Below are 18,456 nucleotides of genomic sequence, written 5' to 3' on the forward strand. Positions count from 1 at the left end.
ATCAGTTGTGCAGCTGCTGCTTTGGGGTTGAAACTGTCTTGGGGTTTCAAGGGGCACTTTGAAGTTCCCCTTCTCCCCCCCCTTTGGGTGTGTCTAGACTACATGCCTCCGTCGACGGAGGCATGTAGATTAGACAGATCGGCAGAGGGAAATGAAGCCGTGATTAAAATAATCGCGGCTTCATTTAAATTTAAATGGCTGCCCCGCTCTGCCGATCAGCTGTTTGTCGGCAGATCGGGGCAGTCTGGACGCGCCGCGTCGACAAAGAAGCCTTTCTTGATCCGCACAGGTAAACCTGGTTTCACGAGGCATACCTGTGCCGATCAAGAAAGGCTTCTTTGTCAACTCGGCGCGTCCAGACTGCCCCGATCTGCCAACAAACAGCTGATCGGTAGAGCGGGGCAGCCATTTAAATTTAAATGAAGCCGCGATTATTTTAATCACGGCTTCATTTCCCTCTGCCGATCTGTCTAATCTACATGCCTCCGTCGACGGAGGCATGTAGTTTAGACGTACCCGTTATGAAATAGAGGCAGCAGAGGCGGGGGGTTGGGGGTGGGGGAGGGGGAATTGACTAGGCAACATTACTATCTGATAATCAAATGCTTATTGGATAGTCGACTAGTCTTTAACATCCTTACCATGGATCACTAGCAGCTGCTTCCCAGACCACAAGTGGTATGCAGAAATTAGAGGTTCTCAACTTTTTGGTCTATAATAGACATATGAGGCACATGGGACTGCTATATTTGGCTATTTCAGAATAGCTGTTGGATGCTGCCTCATCACCGAGTTTATACAGCTTGGCTATTGTTCCTTAGCCAAAAAAATTTAAAAAATGATGAATGGTCCTGCAGCACCTTAGAAACTAACAAAAAATGTAGGTACTTAATGTTAGTCAAAAATAGTTCCTTAACAATAGCATTCCAATAGCATTTTCCCTTTCAACTCCTTAAAATGCCTATCTCTTATTTATGTGCAGCATTGAAGTTGTGTTGGTCCCAGGATATTAAGGGGACCATGTGGGTGAAGTAAGCTTTTTTTGGACCAACTTATATTGGTGAGAGAGACAAGCTTTTGAGCTTACACACAGCTATTTGTACAGTTACCTTACGTCTGTAGCAGAGATAGCATGCATCATCAATTATACCGTGTGATCAAGGGCTTTACCACCATCTGTCAGGGACATTTTAAATCTTTTTGATACTCTTGCTTTTATATATTTAGTCCTTGAATTGTCCTGGCCGTGCCTGTGTTTCTCCTTTCCGTGCTTCTTGTGACTTGCTTCTATAAAAACGAAGTAGCATAATCTTAGAAATTTTAGATTTATTTTACTTGTTTGGTCCAACAGTTATACTCATTCATTGGAGAATTTCAAGGGAATTGCACGCATTGCAGACTTGTGGAAGTAAGTGTAATATTATGCAAGCCAGAACCACCTCCTACCCCTTTAAAAAAACCTTTATGTTCAGATAACATGCGGCGTCTGACTAATGGTGAAAGCTAGCTTTAATCTCATCCTCTTGTCCCTGTGTATTATAGACTTTGTAATATGTAAGATCACCCATAATTTGGAAACATACAGGACCTTGGCACGATGGGATGGCTTAAGGATAAAGCATTAGTTTCAATTCTGAATTACCTCTTTGTTTTCATGGAGTTATTTAGATGTAGTAAGAAATCTTTCATTAAGATTGTAACAAGTCCCATTATTAGTCTGATCTTGAACTTGACTTGCTATGTAAATTTTCCTTTCTGGCTGAAATTTCTTCTCCATAGTCACTGAACATAGTAGAAACTTTGTGCAAAGTTTTGAGGTTAGTTTCTTAGTTATGGCAACCTGAAGAAACAAAGGGAGCTCAACTTTTGTCCTGTCATAACTGAAAAATGGCTTGGTCTGAGTTTGCAGAACAAATGTGACGTTTTCGTTCTCAGAACTGAGACACAGGATTGTTACTAACAAGCTGTAGTGGAAAAGCTCGTGTTTACAAGGGGTCAGATTTTAAGGCTTTTAAGTGTAAGATGATTGCTGTGCCCAGCTTTTAGCAGTTGTAGGTAACATGGCATGTGTCTGCAGAGTTTCATAAGAGGAACTAGTTAGCGTTTTGAAGGGGTTATGAGCTCTGTCTGTTGTCTGAAGGATCTCAAGTAAATCACAGACAGCAGAAGAATCCTGCATACAACAGGGGACGTTTGCCTTCTCTTTATTTCAAATTAAGCAGCTCCTAAAACTGCTGCCTACTTAGGGGTAAATAATGGTCCTCAGACTGAGACGCCATCCAACCTATCACCAACACTGTGACCCTACTTCCAGACCTTTCACTCTGCTCCAGGTATAGCACCTTATCTTGCCTCATCTTCCTATTTCCTTGCTCTGGCCATCTCCATCTGAACATACCTTTCCACCCCTAAAGATATGTGATGAAAAGGGGTTAGGACATCTTACATCTCATTCTGTCCACCTCTGCTTTGTTCCAAAACAAAAGGGAAAATGGGAGCCTGGACTTAAGGGGAGGGTAGGTCTGTTGAAAGGTTGAAGTATTTCTCTCTAACAATTGTCCCTAAATTAATAAAGGTTAAAAAGCTTAATAATATTCAGAACTAGTGTTTTCTTTGACTGTTTTGGTCTCCTTTTAAGCCAGAGTAAAGCAGCCCCTTACCAATTGAAACATCTACTGTAAAACCAAAAGCATGAGGATCCTTTAACATCTGATATAGACAACAGAACGTGTAACTTTCCTGAGTGCAACATTTGCAAAAGACTTCTCCTGCTGCACTCTCCAGCTGGTGTCCCCAGCTAACCCCAGGCTCCATGCAAATGCCGCCACGGTGTTTCAAAAGGAGCAGCACCGCACAGCTGAGCCTGGGATTAGCTGAGTGGTGCTGCTGCTTGGGAGTTACCCCCTCTTTGCCTCCTTTCCCCCCTCTTTGCTGCCTCTATCTGATAGAGCATTTGCTTATTGGATTGTCGACTAGTCCTTAACATCCTTACTTCCCATTTTTCAATCTCTTGCCTCCAGTATAGATCACTCCCCATTAAAATGGTATACTAGCCAATGGAGTGAGACTTCGGACCCAGTAAAGAATAATGCACAGTATCTTATGTCTTTTCCCATATACATGCAATATTTTTATCTCCTATCACACTGTAGGCCAGAGTCTCTACTGTATCCTGTTCCTTAGCCTGATATTGGCATCCCAGGTGTAATCAGAGAGGCCATCAGAGGGGATCTCCCTTACCCTGGCCACCCAAAACATTGACAAAAGTGATGCCTCTAAACAGCTAGAACTTCTACCAAGAGATCTATGACCCTTGTGAAAGGCACATTGTCAAAAGAAAGTATTTCCCATATGGTGCTCATAAAACAACATATATTATCTAAAGGGTGGTTTATGTTCCATATAGAAGCAGGTAAAACTTCAGGGTGGGTGAGCAAAGATACAGAGAGAGAGTTACCCTGGGTGGAGGAATTCGATGTTTTTGTTTTCTAATGTGTAAGTGAATTATGTCTCAGCTTGTTTCTCAACTGTTTTTGTTGTTGTTGTTTTTTGGAGGGTTTTTTTTTGGGGAGGGTCTGGTAATTAAGTTTTTAGCTTCAATTTTTGTTGGTTTTAATCTCCCTCCCTCTACTCCTTGCCAATAATGGATGATACATTAGTTTAAAAAGGGGGGGGGGATTGGGTTTTTGAATCAGTCTGAAAACTGCCCTTTGTATTCCTCAAACTTAAAAACCTATTTAACCCCAAGCTGGCGAAGGAGGAAAATCACTTAACAGTTTAGCAAAATGCAGGACAATGTAGCACTTTAAAGACTAACAAGATGGTTTATTAGATGATGAGCTTTCGTGGGCCAGACCCACTTCCTCAGACCCACTTCCTTCTATCACTATTTAACAGTTTAGGGATGTTAAATTTCGATTAATCAGCTAGTTGAGTAGTCGATGGAATTAGTTGATAAGGGGAGTGGTTGCTATCCTCCACCCTTGGCTCCTGTACATTTCAAAGGGAGAGACCCAGCAGTTCCCCTGGCTCTCTCCCTTTGAAATGCACAGGAGCCACCACAGTTCCCCTCTGTGCCTCTCCCTTTGAAATGTACAAGAGCCGCAGGCAGCTCTTGTACATTTCAAAGGGAGAGGAGCAGCAGTGGGACTGGCGCAAGCAGGACTGTTTCAATCCCCACTTGTGCCGTTTCCCCACTGCCCTCTTCCTCCCCTGCCCTGCACGGAGACGATGCTGGGTGGAACTGGCTTTTATGCCAGCTACCCCCGGCACCGGCTTGCACTCCCCCCCCCCCTTGCTACCTCTGTCTGATAGAGGCAGCAAGGAGGGGGAAGCGACTAGCCGAGTTCCTACTCGACTACCTGATAAGCATTTGCTTAATCGTGTAGTTGACTAGTTGCTTACATCCCTAGAACAGTTACATACCCCAAAGACAAGGGTTTAGAACAGAAACACTTTCAGACCCTTCTCCTACTATTATAAACCCCAAACTGGTTATGCAGTAGTTTTTGGTGTTCTATTGCAGCACTCACATAATAAGTGAGAGTGAATAGAGTTCTCTTACAACCTTTGCCCTTGCTTGATAGGACCACAGATTACTGAATTTGATATTTGTATACTGTACAGCTAAAGAGCATTGTTTGAGTTCATTTTAATCTGTTCCTTTTGGTTTCTGTTTGGCAACATAGTGATGAGTCACTGGGCCAGGGCCAGCTGCTGATCCAGACAGTAAAGCTGGCATTCTCCGTCACCAATAACGTCATCCGGTTGAAATCTCCTTCTAGTGTGGTATCCCCACTAGAGCAGGCACTTACTCAGCATGGTACGTACCCTTTGTTGGCCAGCCCAGGCAATAGTATCTGTCCCTTACGCCCAGATAATGTGTAACTTGTTAACACTGGACTGACTTCTCTGAACAGTGCCGTTCTTATCCAGCATACCAGCAATAGGAGGGTGCCAGAGGGCATGCTCTTCCTCCGAGGGATTAATCCAAAGACACTGAGTAAATTCTCTATAATGTGGACCAGGCTAACAGGTTTTCCTCTTGCATTATGGTCTTTACAGAATCCTCTTATGCCGTGACACTAGGTATGTGACACAGGGCCCACTTTTGAAAGGGTATCCCAATGGGTTTTCTCTTGTTCTTCACTCACCAGGATCTTGGTGGCACTGATGCTTTTGGTTCTTTGCAGTTCTGGGAGCAGTGTGGAAGCCTTGAACTGTATTATTGTTGTTCACTTACCAGGACTAATCTAAAATAACCACCTAATGTTATTTTCACTTGTTTACTGCTTTCTAACATGAGACAGTGCTAAATGGCTACTAGTAGTACTTACGGCCAGACTCACCCCTTGTCCTCTTGGAAAGCTGAATTCATTCACTCCCTTTCTGCCCTAGTATGGAGGAGAATGACTGCCTGCTAAATAGTTGCTGAATAGTCTCTTTTGAAGAGCTCATAAGAGACTATTCCAGTTTCTCACCTGTGATTTATTTATGTTCCCACCAGGTGCTCATGGGAACAATCTGATTGCTGTGTTAGCCAAATATATCTACCACAAACATGACCCAGCGCTGCCACGCCTTGCCATCCAGCTGCTGAAACGACTTGCTACGGTAAAACATTTCTCATAAATACTTTCCCATGTTTTCTCTTTTTGTTGATTCCATCACTTAATCTGTCTTCTGTGAATATTCAAGGTGCAACTTGTGAGCGTTCTTGCTTTGAGCTTTCCAACCTTGTAAAAAAGGACACATATTAACACTTATCCAGGGATGCTGTGTAAAGACTTATTCTTTGCCTTTTGAACTAACTCTCCCCCTCCCCCGCACTTAAGGGTGAGAAGTTTCTGAAATTTCAGTTTAAAATACACATCACAAACCCCGTTTATCTACTGAGAGAAAGCACCCTAGCATTTATATACATGTTTTAGTATGTTTCTTCCCTTTTGAAGGTGGCGCCAATGTCTGTTTATGCCTGCCTTGGGAGTGATGCGGCTGCCATTCGTGATGCCTTTTTGACCCGCCTGCAGAGTAAGATTGAGGACATGCGCATTAAAGTCATGATCCTAGAGTTCCTCACTGTCGCTGTAGAGACACAGCCTGGGCTTATTGAACTCTTCCTGAACCTGGAAGTGAAAGATGGAAGTGATGGATCAAAGGTAAAACAGCAAATGCCTACATGAGGATTTACATCTTTTCATGTGGGTTGGAACTTTCCTGACTTTGTTCCTTATTTTAGTAAAAATTGCTACAGCTTTACTTTGTCCTCAGTCTAAGTGCCTTTGTAATACACCCCCAGCTCCTGACAAGATTTTGAACAATGGTTTTAAAGCTATATAGCCTGATTCTGGAATGAGAACCTTACGACCTTCTGATCAAATTGGCAAAAATTCCTTTTGACCAAAGAGAAATCTTCCTGTGTTCTCCAAGTACCTCCCGTTTTAGTATGCAATTTAATTGCACCTACAAAATACACAGGGGAGTATGGTGTTTTTCTGCCCCAGAAGTAATCTGATTTGTAAAAATAGTTTATTCCTCCCTTCCCTGTTTTTTTAGAAATTCCTCAAATGTGTTGTATGTCATATGAAATACACGCCTGTGCTGTGTGCTTAGGCTTTACTTCCCTATGTATTTGATAGGTGGAATTAAATAGCATACTGAAACGAGCTGCTTGCATAGTCATCAGATGTAGATGTATCTCATTTTCTCTCTCTCGCTTTAGGAGTTCAGCTTAGGGGAATGGAGTTGCCTCCAAGTGGTCTTGGAACTGATAGACTCCAAACAACAAGAAAGATACTGGTGCCCTCCCCTCTTGCACCGGGCTGCCATTGCATTCCTTCATGCCCTCTGGCAGGACCGTCGGGATAGTGCCATGCTAGTCCTAAGGACCAAGTGAGTCATTGCTTTTCTCCACTGCCTTTAGATGTCTGCTAGATGTGGCCTATTCCTTGTTTCTAGATATATAAATTTGGCTGTTTTCAAAAAGCATTTTGTCTGAATGTGCTCAGTTTACCAAGCTCTCCAGATCGCTCTGTATGATGACTGTTTCCCTCAGCATGTACATACCACCAAATTATGTGTCATTGGTAGTGACTTCATATTTATGTCCAGATCACTGCTGAAAATGTTGCATATTATTCTCAGGGTGATTAAAAATGGGCTGTTTAAAACTATTTTAGTGAATAGAAATAACTCTGTCCCACTAGTTCTTACAGATTGGAGGATGCCTTTTAGTTGTAACTTAGATACTTAGAAACTTAGCAGCTTCTCAGCTAAAAGGTTAGACCTCTTTCTCTAGTTTCCTGATAACTTCCTGTAAACAAAACACTGGAGAAAGTTTCAGGAGTTGGAGGCGTTTAGGGAAAAAGTAAACGTGCTGTTGTTAAGTACATGTGCACAGTTCTCTTGAAATAACCCTCCTGTTTCACTGTGCTCTGCACTGCTGGGTGAGCAATATTACTACGTGTTTGATGTGTGAAATATCTCATACAGTGGAGTTTGCAGTGAAAGGTAGCAGGTCAGGCTATTCCTGTCAGGTGTGCTGTGTACTCCTGGGAATATGTAGAGGTTTTTCGGCAGCGGGTGGGGAAATATCAGCTCATCTAGCTATTTGCCTAATTTTACAACAGGTGACATAAAAAGTACTAGAGAAACCAGTGCAGAGACAATAACTTTTGTTTATACTGCTCTATGCACTAAATGCCAAAATGGAAGTATAATATTTATATTCCAGTTGATTTGTTTTATAATTATAGTGGGAGAGGTCTAGCTTGGATATTAGGAAAAACTATTTCACTAGAAGGGTTGTGAAGCACTGGAATGGGTTACCTAGGAAGGTGGTGGAATCTCCATCCTTGGAGGTTTTTAAGTCTCGGCTTGACATAGCCCTGGCTGGGTTGATTTAGTTGGGATTGGTCCTGCCTTGGGCAGGGGGCTGGACTTGATGGCCTCCTGAGGTCTCTTCTAGCTCTATGATTCTATATAGTAAAAATGAGAAAATAAGCAATTTTTCACTAATAGTGTGCTGTGACACATTTGTATTTTTATATCTGATTTTGTAAGCAAGTAGTTTTTAATTGATGTGTAATTTGGGAGGTTATGCAAGACAAATCAGACTCCTGAAGAGGGGTACAGTAGTCCTGGAAAGGTTCAGAGCAAGAGGAGAAATATGGTAACTTGCATTATTTGTGTGTGTGTGTGTATTTTTAGGCCAAAGTTTTGGGAAAACTTAACCAACCCTCTCTTTGGGACCTTGGCTCCCCCCTCAGAAACATCAGAGGTGAGTTGCTTATAAGGACTGAAAACAGCTGTATTTTTTCTGAGGATGAATGAATGGTGCAAGTAACTTTCTTCCTTTTTGCTAACTGCCATCAAAGAGGTAAAATGGTTGTTCTGAGAGTGGATTTTGTTTCTAGTGCTTGCACAGATTGGCTGCATAACTTTGGTCTAGTCTCCTGAACTCTCACTGCTTCTATGTCACCATCTGTAAAACAGAGATAACATTAACTGGGATGATCAAGCTTATCTCCTTAACATTTGTAAAGAAGCAGTACTCTAGATGTGCAGTGCAGTGTTGTGTGTGTGTCTGTGTGTGTGCGCACGTGTGTACAGAACATTTTGCTTCAGTTCCCAGACATCTGAACTCTCTCTCCTCTTTACTGGGCCTACCTCAAACTGACTCGCAGCATTTTATCATCCTTCTGTTTTGGAAACTTCTGTCTTCTCTGTTGGAATCTTAATCCTCCTCTATTCAGCTGCCATAGGGTATGTCTACACTACCACCCTAGTTCGAACTAGGGTGGTAGTGTAGACATACCCATACAGATTTGAACATTGTGTTCTTCCCTTCTTGGCAGAGGAGATGAACACTGTATACTGAGGCAGCTGCTCTTCCATAAGACCATTCAGTCCTTACTCCCTCCTACCTAGAGAAGATGGCTGTGGCACTGTTATAGGTGGGACATTTCTTTCAGGAAAATGCAGTATCATTCATTGTGCCTCTAGATGATGAGCAGGTTCAAGTCTTGCTGCCATTCCTGCCTGCCTGTGCCCCAGAGAGGCCCAGAGGATTGCCTATGTGCTACTGCAAAGGCCGTGTGGGCATAATGTTCAGGAATCCAAGGATAACACAAAAACGGGGGCCACTTGAACTGCAGAAGGGTGCTTGATTGACAGTGTGGCGCTCCTGGACTTTTTAGACTGCAGTCCTCAATTCTCTATGTAGGACAGAGCTTGGGGACACAGTGTTACCAGATTCCACCTGTAGCAATGGATAACCTACTCATGCTTTGCTTTTTATTCCTTCTTTGTAGCTCAGTGTCTTGGACACTTGTGCCTTAATCATGAAAATCATCTGCCTGGAGATCTACTACGTGGTCAAGTGAGTCATTGACAATCTGTCCTGCTCTAGAGTTTTCAGTGATCCTAGGGACACCTGAAAGTGAGGGCAAAATCCTGTGTGGTGTGCGGATTAAATATTAAGAGATCATCCATGTTTGAGGGAGAGGCAAGTTGGTGCTAAGAATTCTATAGAAATGCTCCGGGAACAGTCAGTAGTTTAACTGTGGCTGCTGGAGCTCAGAAGAGAGGAGCATAAGCTTGCCTGGTTTGATTTGAATTTCGTGCAGCCATCTGTTAGAGAAATAGATGCCATGAGAAGAGTTTCTGTAGCCTGTAAATGTGAATTTCTGGGTATGGATGTCAAGGGAGGAATATCTGTTCTGGAGTAATGAGACTTTAAATATTTTGAGCTCATGATGTGACTAAAGTAACCACACGTAATACAGTGAAATGTTCTCCTCACACACTGGATGCTAGGACTCTAATTAGGACAATCTCGCTTTTCTTTAATTTTGTAGCAGTGCATAGTAGTAAGTTTGTGTCCTGACATTTATGCCAGAAAATTTTACTTTGCTTCATTAGGGTTCTTTAATAGAGTGGAGTAATCATGTGATTTAGAAAAAAAAAGTTTCACCATTTTTAACATCTCTAATTATGGTGAGACATCAATTTATTACTTTAGCTTATGGATGTAAATTCCAGTTAGAAAATTAACTGTTTGAATGATTAAAATACATTGTTTAAATAGTTAACTGATTAAGTGGCTGAGGCTAATCTAACCAGTCAGCACAGCTGGGGCCCCTCCCGCAGGCTGCACTGCTCCATCCAGGTGGAGAGGCTGGGCCTGCTCTGGCTATGCATTGTTGCTCTGGTTGGCACACAGTGGCTAGAGTCAGTGGGCTGGCCAGCCAGGCAGCACAGGCCACTAAAGCCGGATAGAGTTAACAGTTGAAGCAGGTTAACCGGTAAAACTAATGTTTACTGCTTGTCAAGGCTAAATCCCCACTCTGGCACGATGAATACAGAAGTCAGGGACCGCAAAAGTACCCCAAAACCTTATCTTTCCAGGCTTTGGTATAAAACTTCCCCCTAGAATCTTAAAAACCTAGATTTTGGGGATAAAAGTCCACTGCCAGCACCCAAGTAATGGTAAGAAAACCAGGGAAGAGGTCACTTGGGAAATCTCAGCCCTAAAGTAAAGCCAGGACACACAAATTAACCAATACCAGGTTAAAAAAAAAAAAAAGAACTTTTATTATCACCACATTGCTCCTGTTACAGGCATAATGACTAGATGGAAAAGTCACCAATTAATATACTCATGGGCAGGGCTTGACAAACGGCGGCGAAAACTGCTCGCCAGCCCCGTACTGCGCATGCACGTGCGCGTGCCGCCAATGAACAGGGTGCATGGCTGAAATCTACTCACAGCCTGGTGGTGCTGCATGGGGACCATGGCGCCCAAACGGCCGCTTATGCCACTTTCTCCCCCGGGATGGCCTGGCTGAGCGGCGCAGAAGTCAGCCGAGTGCCATGGCAGGAGGCAGCAGCGCCGCCCAGAGGGAACAGCCAGCATTTCAGCGTTACAGAGTCACAGACATTGGGCTACTATATATATGATTTTCTTTGATTAACTTGGATGTTGTTTGAAGTGTGCTGCATCAGCTCTATAAAGTATCACTGAAGGGAGTTGAAAAAAAACAGCAAGCAAATGGTCTGGTAGCACTTTATAGACCAACAAAACATGTAGATGGTATCATGAGCTGTTGTGGGCCCACTTCTTCAGATGACCGGAGTTATGATTAGAGGATAAGGAAACTCTAATCATAACTCTGGTCATCTGAAGAAGTGGGTTGTGCCCACGAAAGCTCATGATCCCATCTACATGTTTTGTTGGTCTATAAAGTGCTACCAGACCATTTGCTTGCTGTTTTTTTTTCTGTAACAGACTAACTCGGCTATCCCCTGAAGCTCCTGAAGGGAGTTGAGTTTGTGTCTCTGACTTCTAAATCAAACTTTCTCAGCTTACAAATGAATGGATGATTTTCCAGTTCCCAGACTTGTAAAACATCCCAATGTTTGGATGTGCATTCTCTCTCATGGTCCCACCAGCAATAACATTCTCAATAAGCTTTAAAATTAAGTCTGAGGCATGGTCCACAATGGATTCCAGCTCCTTCTCCCACTAATAGGAAGCAGTAACTTACTTCTATCTCTAAAGTCAGTAGAATATACACACGGAGCTGATTTGCTGAGTAAGAATGTGACCCTCACACACACACACACTCTTCTGAATGTACCTACTGTTCTGAAAACTCACATGTTTAAAAAGATGAGTTAGTTCTCTCTAGGGGTTTCCCTTCTTCCATACTACTTGATGCAGTACGTGGGAATCCTCTTCCGAGTTCTCTGAATCATAGAAGGAGCATGTTCCCTGATCAAAGAATAAATGAAAATGTATCTGATATCTTTGTGGCTTTTTCAGGGGCTCACTGGATCAGTCCCTGAAAGACACCCTGAAGAAGTTCTCCACAGAAAAGCGCTTTGCTTACTGGTCAGGATATGTGAAGTCATTGGCGTTGCATATGGCAGAGACAGAGGGTAGCAGTTGCAGCTCCCTGGCAGAATATCAGATGCTGATCTCGGCTTGGCGGATGCTGCTGATTATCTCCACCAGTCACGTAAGAGCCACCTTGTCTAATAATGTTTTGAATAGAAACATGGCCAGTTGTTCAGGCCACATGCAGTGCAGGGAGGGATCAGGCTGTTGGCTTTTGTTTCCATTATCCTGTAATTGCACTCACAGACACCAATACCCTAAGCAGAATTGCCTTGGTGAGTTTTGTTTTGCCAAGTGATCAAAACGAGCATACTGTCTGTCTCGGGGGGGGGGGGGGGGGATGTTACATCACTTCTGTAATAAGTGTAAAGAAAGCCAATAACATGCCCTACATCCAGAGAGACCCTTTAGATAATTATAGTGGTACAGTTGTTCAGGACCACAGATGTTGCTGAACAAGAGCGCCCCAGGGCAGGAAGGCCAGCAGCAGGGCTGGGCATCAGCAACCCGGTGGCAGTAGGGGGGCTGTGGTAGTGGGGCAAAGGCAGCCCAGCAGTCTAGACAGGACCAGGACAGCCCGGCAGTGGGGTTGTGCTGCGGTCGGATCGGGGCTGCATGCTGTCCTGGCAGTGGGGACCGAGCTGCAGCGGCCTGGTTGGCAGTATGGCTGGGCTGCGGGAACCCAGCAGGGGAAGCCTGTCTGGGGCTGTGGCTGCAGAGCCGGGGCTGCAGCAACCCAACTGGGGTTGCAGCAGGTCAGTAGCCCGATTGGGACTGCATACTGGCCAGCAGTGGGGCTGGTGTCCCAGCAATGAGGCCAGGGCTGCTGGCCGCCATGTCAGCTGCCACGCTAACTGGAGCAGCAGTTATGGCAGTGGGGCTGGGGCAGCTGTGTAGTCTAGCCAGCAGTGGGGCTGAAGGAGGGGAGGGGTGGCAGGCTGAGGAGATTGGTGGCAGGTGACCTTCCCTGGTTTGGCAAATTCCTTCATCTGGGACCACTCAGGTCTCGAGGGTGCCTGACTAGAGAGGTCCAACCTGTACTGAGTAAAGTTTCCTCACAATGCCTACTGCATACTCCATCCTCAGTTGACTTTTTTTTGCAAGGGGCAGAAAGTCACTTGTTGACTTTTTGCCCCTTGCTTTTCTAACAGCTAGTAATTCTTAGTTTTTTCTCTCTAAATGTATCATCCAGCAGATGTAAAAGCCCATGCCACCTTGTAAATTAATAAAAAATACAAAATGAGGGTTGATGTTGGACTGGAAAAATAAGAGTGTATTTTGTTACTGTAACTTTCACTGTGGTGTATAATTAGTCTGAGCTCTCTCTCTCTCTTGTCGCTGATGTGTCTCTAGGCAGATATTATGCATCTGACTGACTCTGCAGTCCGGCAGCAACTGTTTCTGGAGGTGCTAAGTGGGACCAAAGCTTTAGTAAGTGTTTGCATTTCGGATTGTAGCTCTTCAAGACTGGGTGCATAATTGTTCAACTCTGTGGAGCTCTAGTATCTTTTTGTAGTTCAGATTTTCCTTGATTCTGTGAGATTAGACTGAGACAAGAAGGCCCCTCTCAGAATTACTTTGCTCTTCATAAAATATTTATTCTCCAAATTATATTTTATTTTCTTGGTCAGCAGGTTACCCTGCAGTCACTGCTATTTAGTGATCCTGCAGCACTGTTAGCTGGAGAGAGGCAGGCATGGTACACAGGCACCAGCCAATGACTCTTCCAGCTATCTGCAGTGTTGCTATTGAAGGCAAGGTCAGTTACCTGTCAAATCTCCAGTTTCTGTACTTACTGAAGGTGATTATAGTAGATGTTTCTTTTTGGTGTATGTTTCACCTGGCGAGAATTTCCTCTCTTCCTTTTTGAGATAGCACGAGGGAACTGTGGAGCATGGCTTTACACCAGTAAAAAACAAGTGAGCCACAGCTTCCATTCCACAGTGGTTGCAAGTTGAGATGCAGAATTTATAAACAGGATCCTTAGAAGACAGGGGCCTCGTTGCTGAGTTCAGTTTTGTTGACTGAATGGGCTAGCACTGAAAATGTGCTGTTAATATCCAGAACTCCACACAGCCTTCTTAGCAGTCGTGGGGATGGTTCTGTGGAAGGACATATTAAAACACATCATCTTTTTATAAACCTTGTTAGCTACAACATGGTTGTTTCTACACATATTCTGATGAGTACCTGCTCTATCTACACATCAGCCTGGAATATAGCAGTTGGGCAAGGGTGGGGAAGCAAACTCTTAGTGCTGTGAATATCTGTGTTGAGCCTCCATCTTTCTCATCTGTGAATGTTGCAACTGTAACTGTTGGGACCTCTCTCCTTAGTTGCTGGTCCCCATGTCAGTATTGTGCCTGCAGCTGGGGTCCATGTTGTGCACCCTTCTGCTGATCCTGCTTAGACAGTGGAAGAGGTAGGTGCTCTATTTGGATACTTCATAAGTGAGTTCATAGTCACTGATGAATGTAAGAAGTTGTTTGAGTTGCTGTGTAGAGTGATTTGTCATGCTGATGGGAAATAAAGCAATACCTTATCATATCACAGTACATACAAGAGGTCCCCGCTATAAGTCGCCCCGGTATGCATCCGTTCCACACTAAAGTCGTTGATGTTGTAGGAACAGATGCATTATAAGTCCTCTCATTCCCCACTGTAAGTCGTGCAAAACACTCCCCCAATTTGCTTAAATGGAAGTCAGCTGCGGAAAAAAAAATCCACATTTTAATTCCACAGTTGCTATAAGTCCAAGTTTTTTGGAACGTATCTTGGACTTAAGCGAGGACCCCTTGTACTTCTTATCTTGCCAGGCCATAGCTTTGGGGACTGTGGGATCATGGGATTTACATTGAAGGCAGCATTGATGATGGATGCTGCTGCTGAACTTTGTTGTGATTTTATGCTTTTGGGAGTTTAACTTTTGGGAGTTTTATGATTTTGGGAGAAACGAGACAAGGAAACTTAAATTATAGTGAACTTTCAGTCTCAATATATTTCTACCAGACATTCCTGAAATGTCCCTGAGGGGATCCTACTGATGACCTCAATTAAGGAAACTATCTGTGTACCTACACACACATGCCTTAGATATGGTTCACAGAGATCAGTCCCAGCCAAGACGTTAAGTGGGGAATCTTGTCTAATCTGAAGAGCTCTCCCTTTTTTGTTGTCAGCGAGTTGGGTTCTGTGGATAAAATCATAAACTCCTTGACGCAGATTCTGGAGGGAGTGCTGCAGGCTGATCAGCAGATGATGGAGAAGACCAAGGCCAAGGTGTTCTCTGCTCTCATCACTGTCCTGCAGATGAAGGAGATGAAAGGTGAGAGGATCTGGCAGAGGTTATGAAGATCAGAGCTGGAAACACTTGTTTTCCCATTCAGACATTTTAGAATCAGGAATGTACATGTTGATGGCTGCCAGTGCAGGACAGTGACTGCAGTTGGCAGCCAGTGGGATTTTTCTGTTAACTTTCTCTTGTCTGTTGTGTATAGTGTGGGTAGCTCCTAGAGGCACCAGTCAGCATCCAACTCCTGGTTTGCTTGGCGCTGTATAGCAGAGTCAAAGGCCCTCCCTGCTTCAAAGAGCTTACAGATTTACCTCTAACCCTTTAATATGGCCCTCTGATCTGAGTGCTGCAAGGCCCATGAGGAAGAATGCAAGTTGACCATGAGAGACCTTAATTTTAGTAGTATGGACACTTGTGCCTGCTGATGGGTTATTGCTAACTATAATGATGAGGAAGGATGGTGCAGTTGACAAAGTTAGAGTATGTTTATGATGGGAATTGAATATTTTAAGGTGCCTCAAACATGGGAGGGGTCGTTTGCTGAATGAGAGGGATGTAGGAATTGCCTTACTAGGTCCTTCAAGTCTAATATCCTCTCACGGACCTGCTTATTATGATTGTACATGTCATTAGATGAATGTGTGATCCCTTTTTGAGTCCTCCTAAGCTCTTGGCTCATTCACCTGGCTTTGCTGGGTCCCTTTGGAGTTCGTCACAGTCTTGTGTAGGTTATAAATAGATATTTCTAGAAAAAAGAAATGCAAAGTGATAAGTCCTGCCTCCGAGAGGTGGGGACCCAGGAGTTAAAGTTAACTACTACCAGTGCAGTAATTAAATTGGGAACAGAAGTGCGAGGTGGTGAGTTAATCTATTGTGTGCTCTGTGTGTGTGTTGTAGTGAGCGAGATCCCTCAGTACTCCCAGCTGGTAATGAGTGTGTGCGAGACCCTCCAAGATGAAGTCATTGTACTCTTTGATCAGACACGACACAATCTCACGTCAGGAGACTCTGCAGATGACAAGGACAGCATGGAGACAGATGATGCCTGTCGGGGTAAACACAAGGACCAGCGAGATGGGGTAAAGGAATCATTCACCTGCTCTGCAGCCATGTTCTCTATTGATAAACAAAGTTGCTTGCTGTATCTGTTGCACCATAAAATGTCTCATTTGCATCATATCTATCACTAGATAGAAAATGGACTGTCCTGATGCTTTATTTTGCCACATAGGCTTTACAGGCTTAGTTGCTTGCTGGTGGCAGAGCCCCTGTGATTATGTCCAGAGATAGAGGATAGGTTATTGAGAATTGCTTCTCTTGCTATACTATAAATTCTGGGAAGATGCTTTTTACTAGTCTGCTCTTTGGGTGCAAACCTCTTTGAACTTTCATATGTAGTTCCTGAAAACACACTGAGCCTGCTCTGAGCAGGTGTCTCTTCCAAAGCATTTAGTTAACACTCTGATTTCTCTGGTAGCTAACAAGGGTGTTTAAAAATATTTCCTTCCATGTGTCTGATGACAATGTACATGGCTGTCTTGTTTCTCTATAATGCAAGTCTAAAGGCCTTGCCTCCAGCACCTTGTGGCAATATATGTTCCTACTGGGAGGACAAATCCAGTGCCTGAGGCACACTGGGAAGTCTGTGGCCATCTGTCCATCCTGCACGTTGAATGAGCAGATAGGTCTGAATTGCCCTATAGATGATAGGAAGTGAGATACCAAAGAGGGTTGTGGTCTCTTTGTTGGAGCTGGGCATGTGGGGTCCGGATGCCTGGCTACCATCTCTGCTGTTGACAAGCTCTGTAACTTTGGCTGAGTTATTTAAACTCTGTAAAATTAGAATTCTGTTTACTACTACCTCACAGGGCACTGAGACCATTAATACTTAATATTTGCTTTGAAGTGGTCAGATGAAAGACTGTCTAAGTACAGTATGGTCGGGCTCACACAAGCAGTGAGGATACTGTCACGTCACCTCAGAGGGGAAGGGTGAGCCTTTGAAACTGTGATCTCAAATACGTGAAAGTCTCCAGTAGCCTCTGTGCATGTTTCACTCCTCGCTGCTTTGTGACCCATTACCTAAAGAGATTGTGGCTTGGTCCTGGTCGCCAAAGATTATTGTAGTTGTGAGTGGTGGTTTACTCCAAATAATCACTTCACTCTTGGAAATTGATTGTTACCACTTCCCTCCCAGATCAGCTTTAAGGAGCCTTGCTTTTGTGCAGTCCCGCAGGTGTATACAGTGCCCAGACAAGGGTTGTTAATGCCATAACTTGTGTATGTGAAAACACTTAGATCCCATTTGTTTAAGGACAATCTTTTAATTTCTGCCTTTCCTATTTATCCCCTACTCTGGGATCCGTCATGTCCCATTCTTCCTCTCTCCCTCCTTCCCTCCCCCTCCCCCTCCCCCCCTGTTGCTGCAGGTGTGTGTTTTGGGGCTGCATCTGGCAAAGGAACTCTGTGAAGTAGATGAAGATGGAGATTACTGGCTGCAAGTTACCAGGAAGGTCCCTTTGCTGACTGCTATCTTTACTGCCCTAGAGATTAGCTTGAGAGTTAAACAAAATCTTCACTTCACAGAGGCCTCATTGCATCTACTGCTGACCTTAGCCAGGACGCAACAGGTGAGAGACAGAAAAAAATGAGAACTTGCTGGATTATTGGATCTATATTTAAAATGCAGTTCATCTCACTGCACTGTGTGCTGGCAGCATCAGACTGTACAGCTGAGCAGTGCCCTATGCCTAAAGGGCTCTCTTAAAGCTCTGCCAAAGGGGGGGGGGGAAAGGTGTGTGTGTGTGTGTGTGTGTGTGTGTGAGTGTGAGAGAGAGTGTGAGTGTGAGAGAGAGGGAGAGAGAGAGAGAGTGTGTGTTATAGGTCTTGTATAAAGAGCTGCTTAGTATTGTATTTCCTTTCCTTGCTCTTCTGGATAATGCAATGTCTGTGCTGGAAGAACAGAATTGATCCTGGCCTAGTGTAAACCTGTAATTCAGAGCAAGTGTTTCCCTGCAAACATCCCCCTTTCATCCCAATATAGCCAGTACTGCTAAGGCAGCGCTGATCTGCAGGAATCTGCTCTCCTGGTAGCCATAATGTAAAGCAATTCTTGTTTATTGAGACGTTAGCACTGTCCTGGAGGAGGAGTAGATAAGATTATTTTCTTACAGGAGCTTACAGTCAAAGACAGAGGGTACACACATGGTGCCAGGAGTTGAGGAGATGTGTTCACCCAATAGCCATAAAGGGGGTGGGTGGGTTG

At 44.0% G+C, this 18,456-nt stretch overlaps 1 protein-coding gene across 5 annotated transcripts in view; it reads left to right on the forward strand.

The window, feature by feature from the left end:
- The window catches only part of NUP188 (nucleoporin 188), a 61,506-nt gene that overhangs the window by 33,938 nt on the left and 9,112 nt on the right, over positions 1 to 18,456 (forward strand). For 3 of the 5 annotated variants that reach the window (XM_075905731.2, XM_089772933.1, XM_089772935.1), the window contains 13 exons: positions 1,352 to 1,408; positions 4,689 to 4,822; positions 5,507 to 5,613; positions 5,952 to 6,158; positions 6,722 to 6,891; positions 8,209 to 8,278; positions 9,312 to 9,379; positions 11,825 to 12,020; positions 13,253 to 13,330; positions 14,236 to 14,321; positions 15,079 to 15,224; positions 16,089 to 16,270; positions 17,621 to 17,821. In XM_075905731.2, the coding sequence (XP_075761846.2) occupies positions 1,352 to 1,408; positions 4,689 to 4,822; positions 5,507 to 5,613; positions 5,952 to 6,158; positions 6,722 to 6,891; positions 8,209 to 8,278; positions 9,312 to 9,379; positions 11,825 to 12,020; positions 13,253 to 13,330; positions 14,236 to 14,321; positions 15,079 to 15,224; positions 16,089 to 16,270; positions 17,621 to 17,821 (1,702 nt within the window). The remainder of the gene's footprint in view (positions 1 to 1,351; positions 1,409 to 4,688; positions 4,823 to 5,506; positions 5,614 to 5,951; positions 6,159 to 6,721; positions 6,892 to 8,208; positions 8,279 to 9,311; positions 9,380 to 11,824; positions 12,021 to 13,252; positions 13,331 to 14,235; positions 14,322 to 15,078; positions 15,225 to 16,088; positions 16,271 to 17,620; positions 17,822 to 18,456) is intronic. The other 2 variants (XM_075905732.2, XM_089772934.1) reach the window with 1 other exon arrangement.

Source organism: Pelodiscus sinensis, chromosome 23 (assembly GCF_052426305.1).
Source record: "Pelodiscus sinensis isolate ZL-2025 chromosome 23, ASM5242630v1, whole genome shotgun sequence".
Classification (NCBI taxonomy): Eukaryota; Metazoa; Chordata; order Testudines; family Trionychidae; genus Pelodiscus; species Pelodiscus sinensis.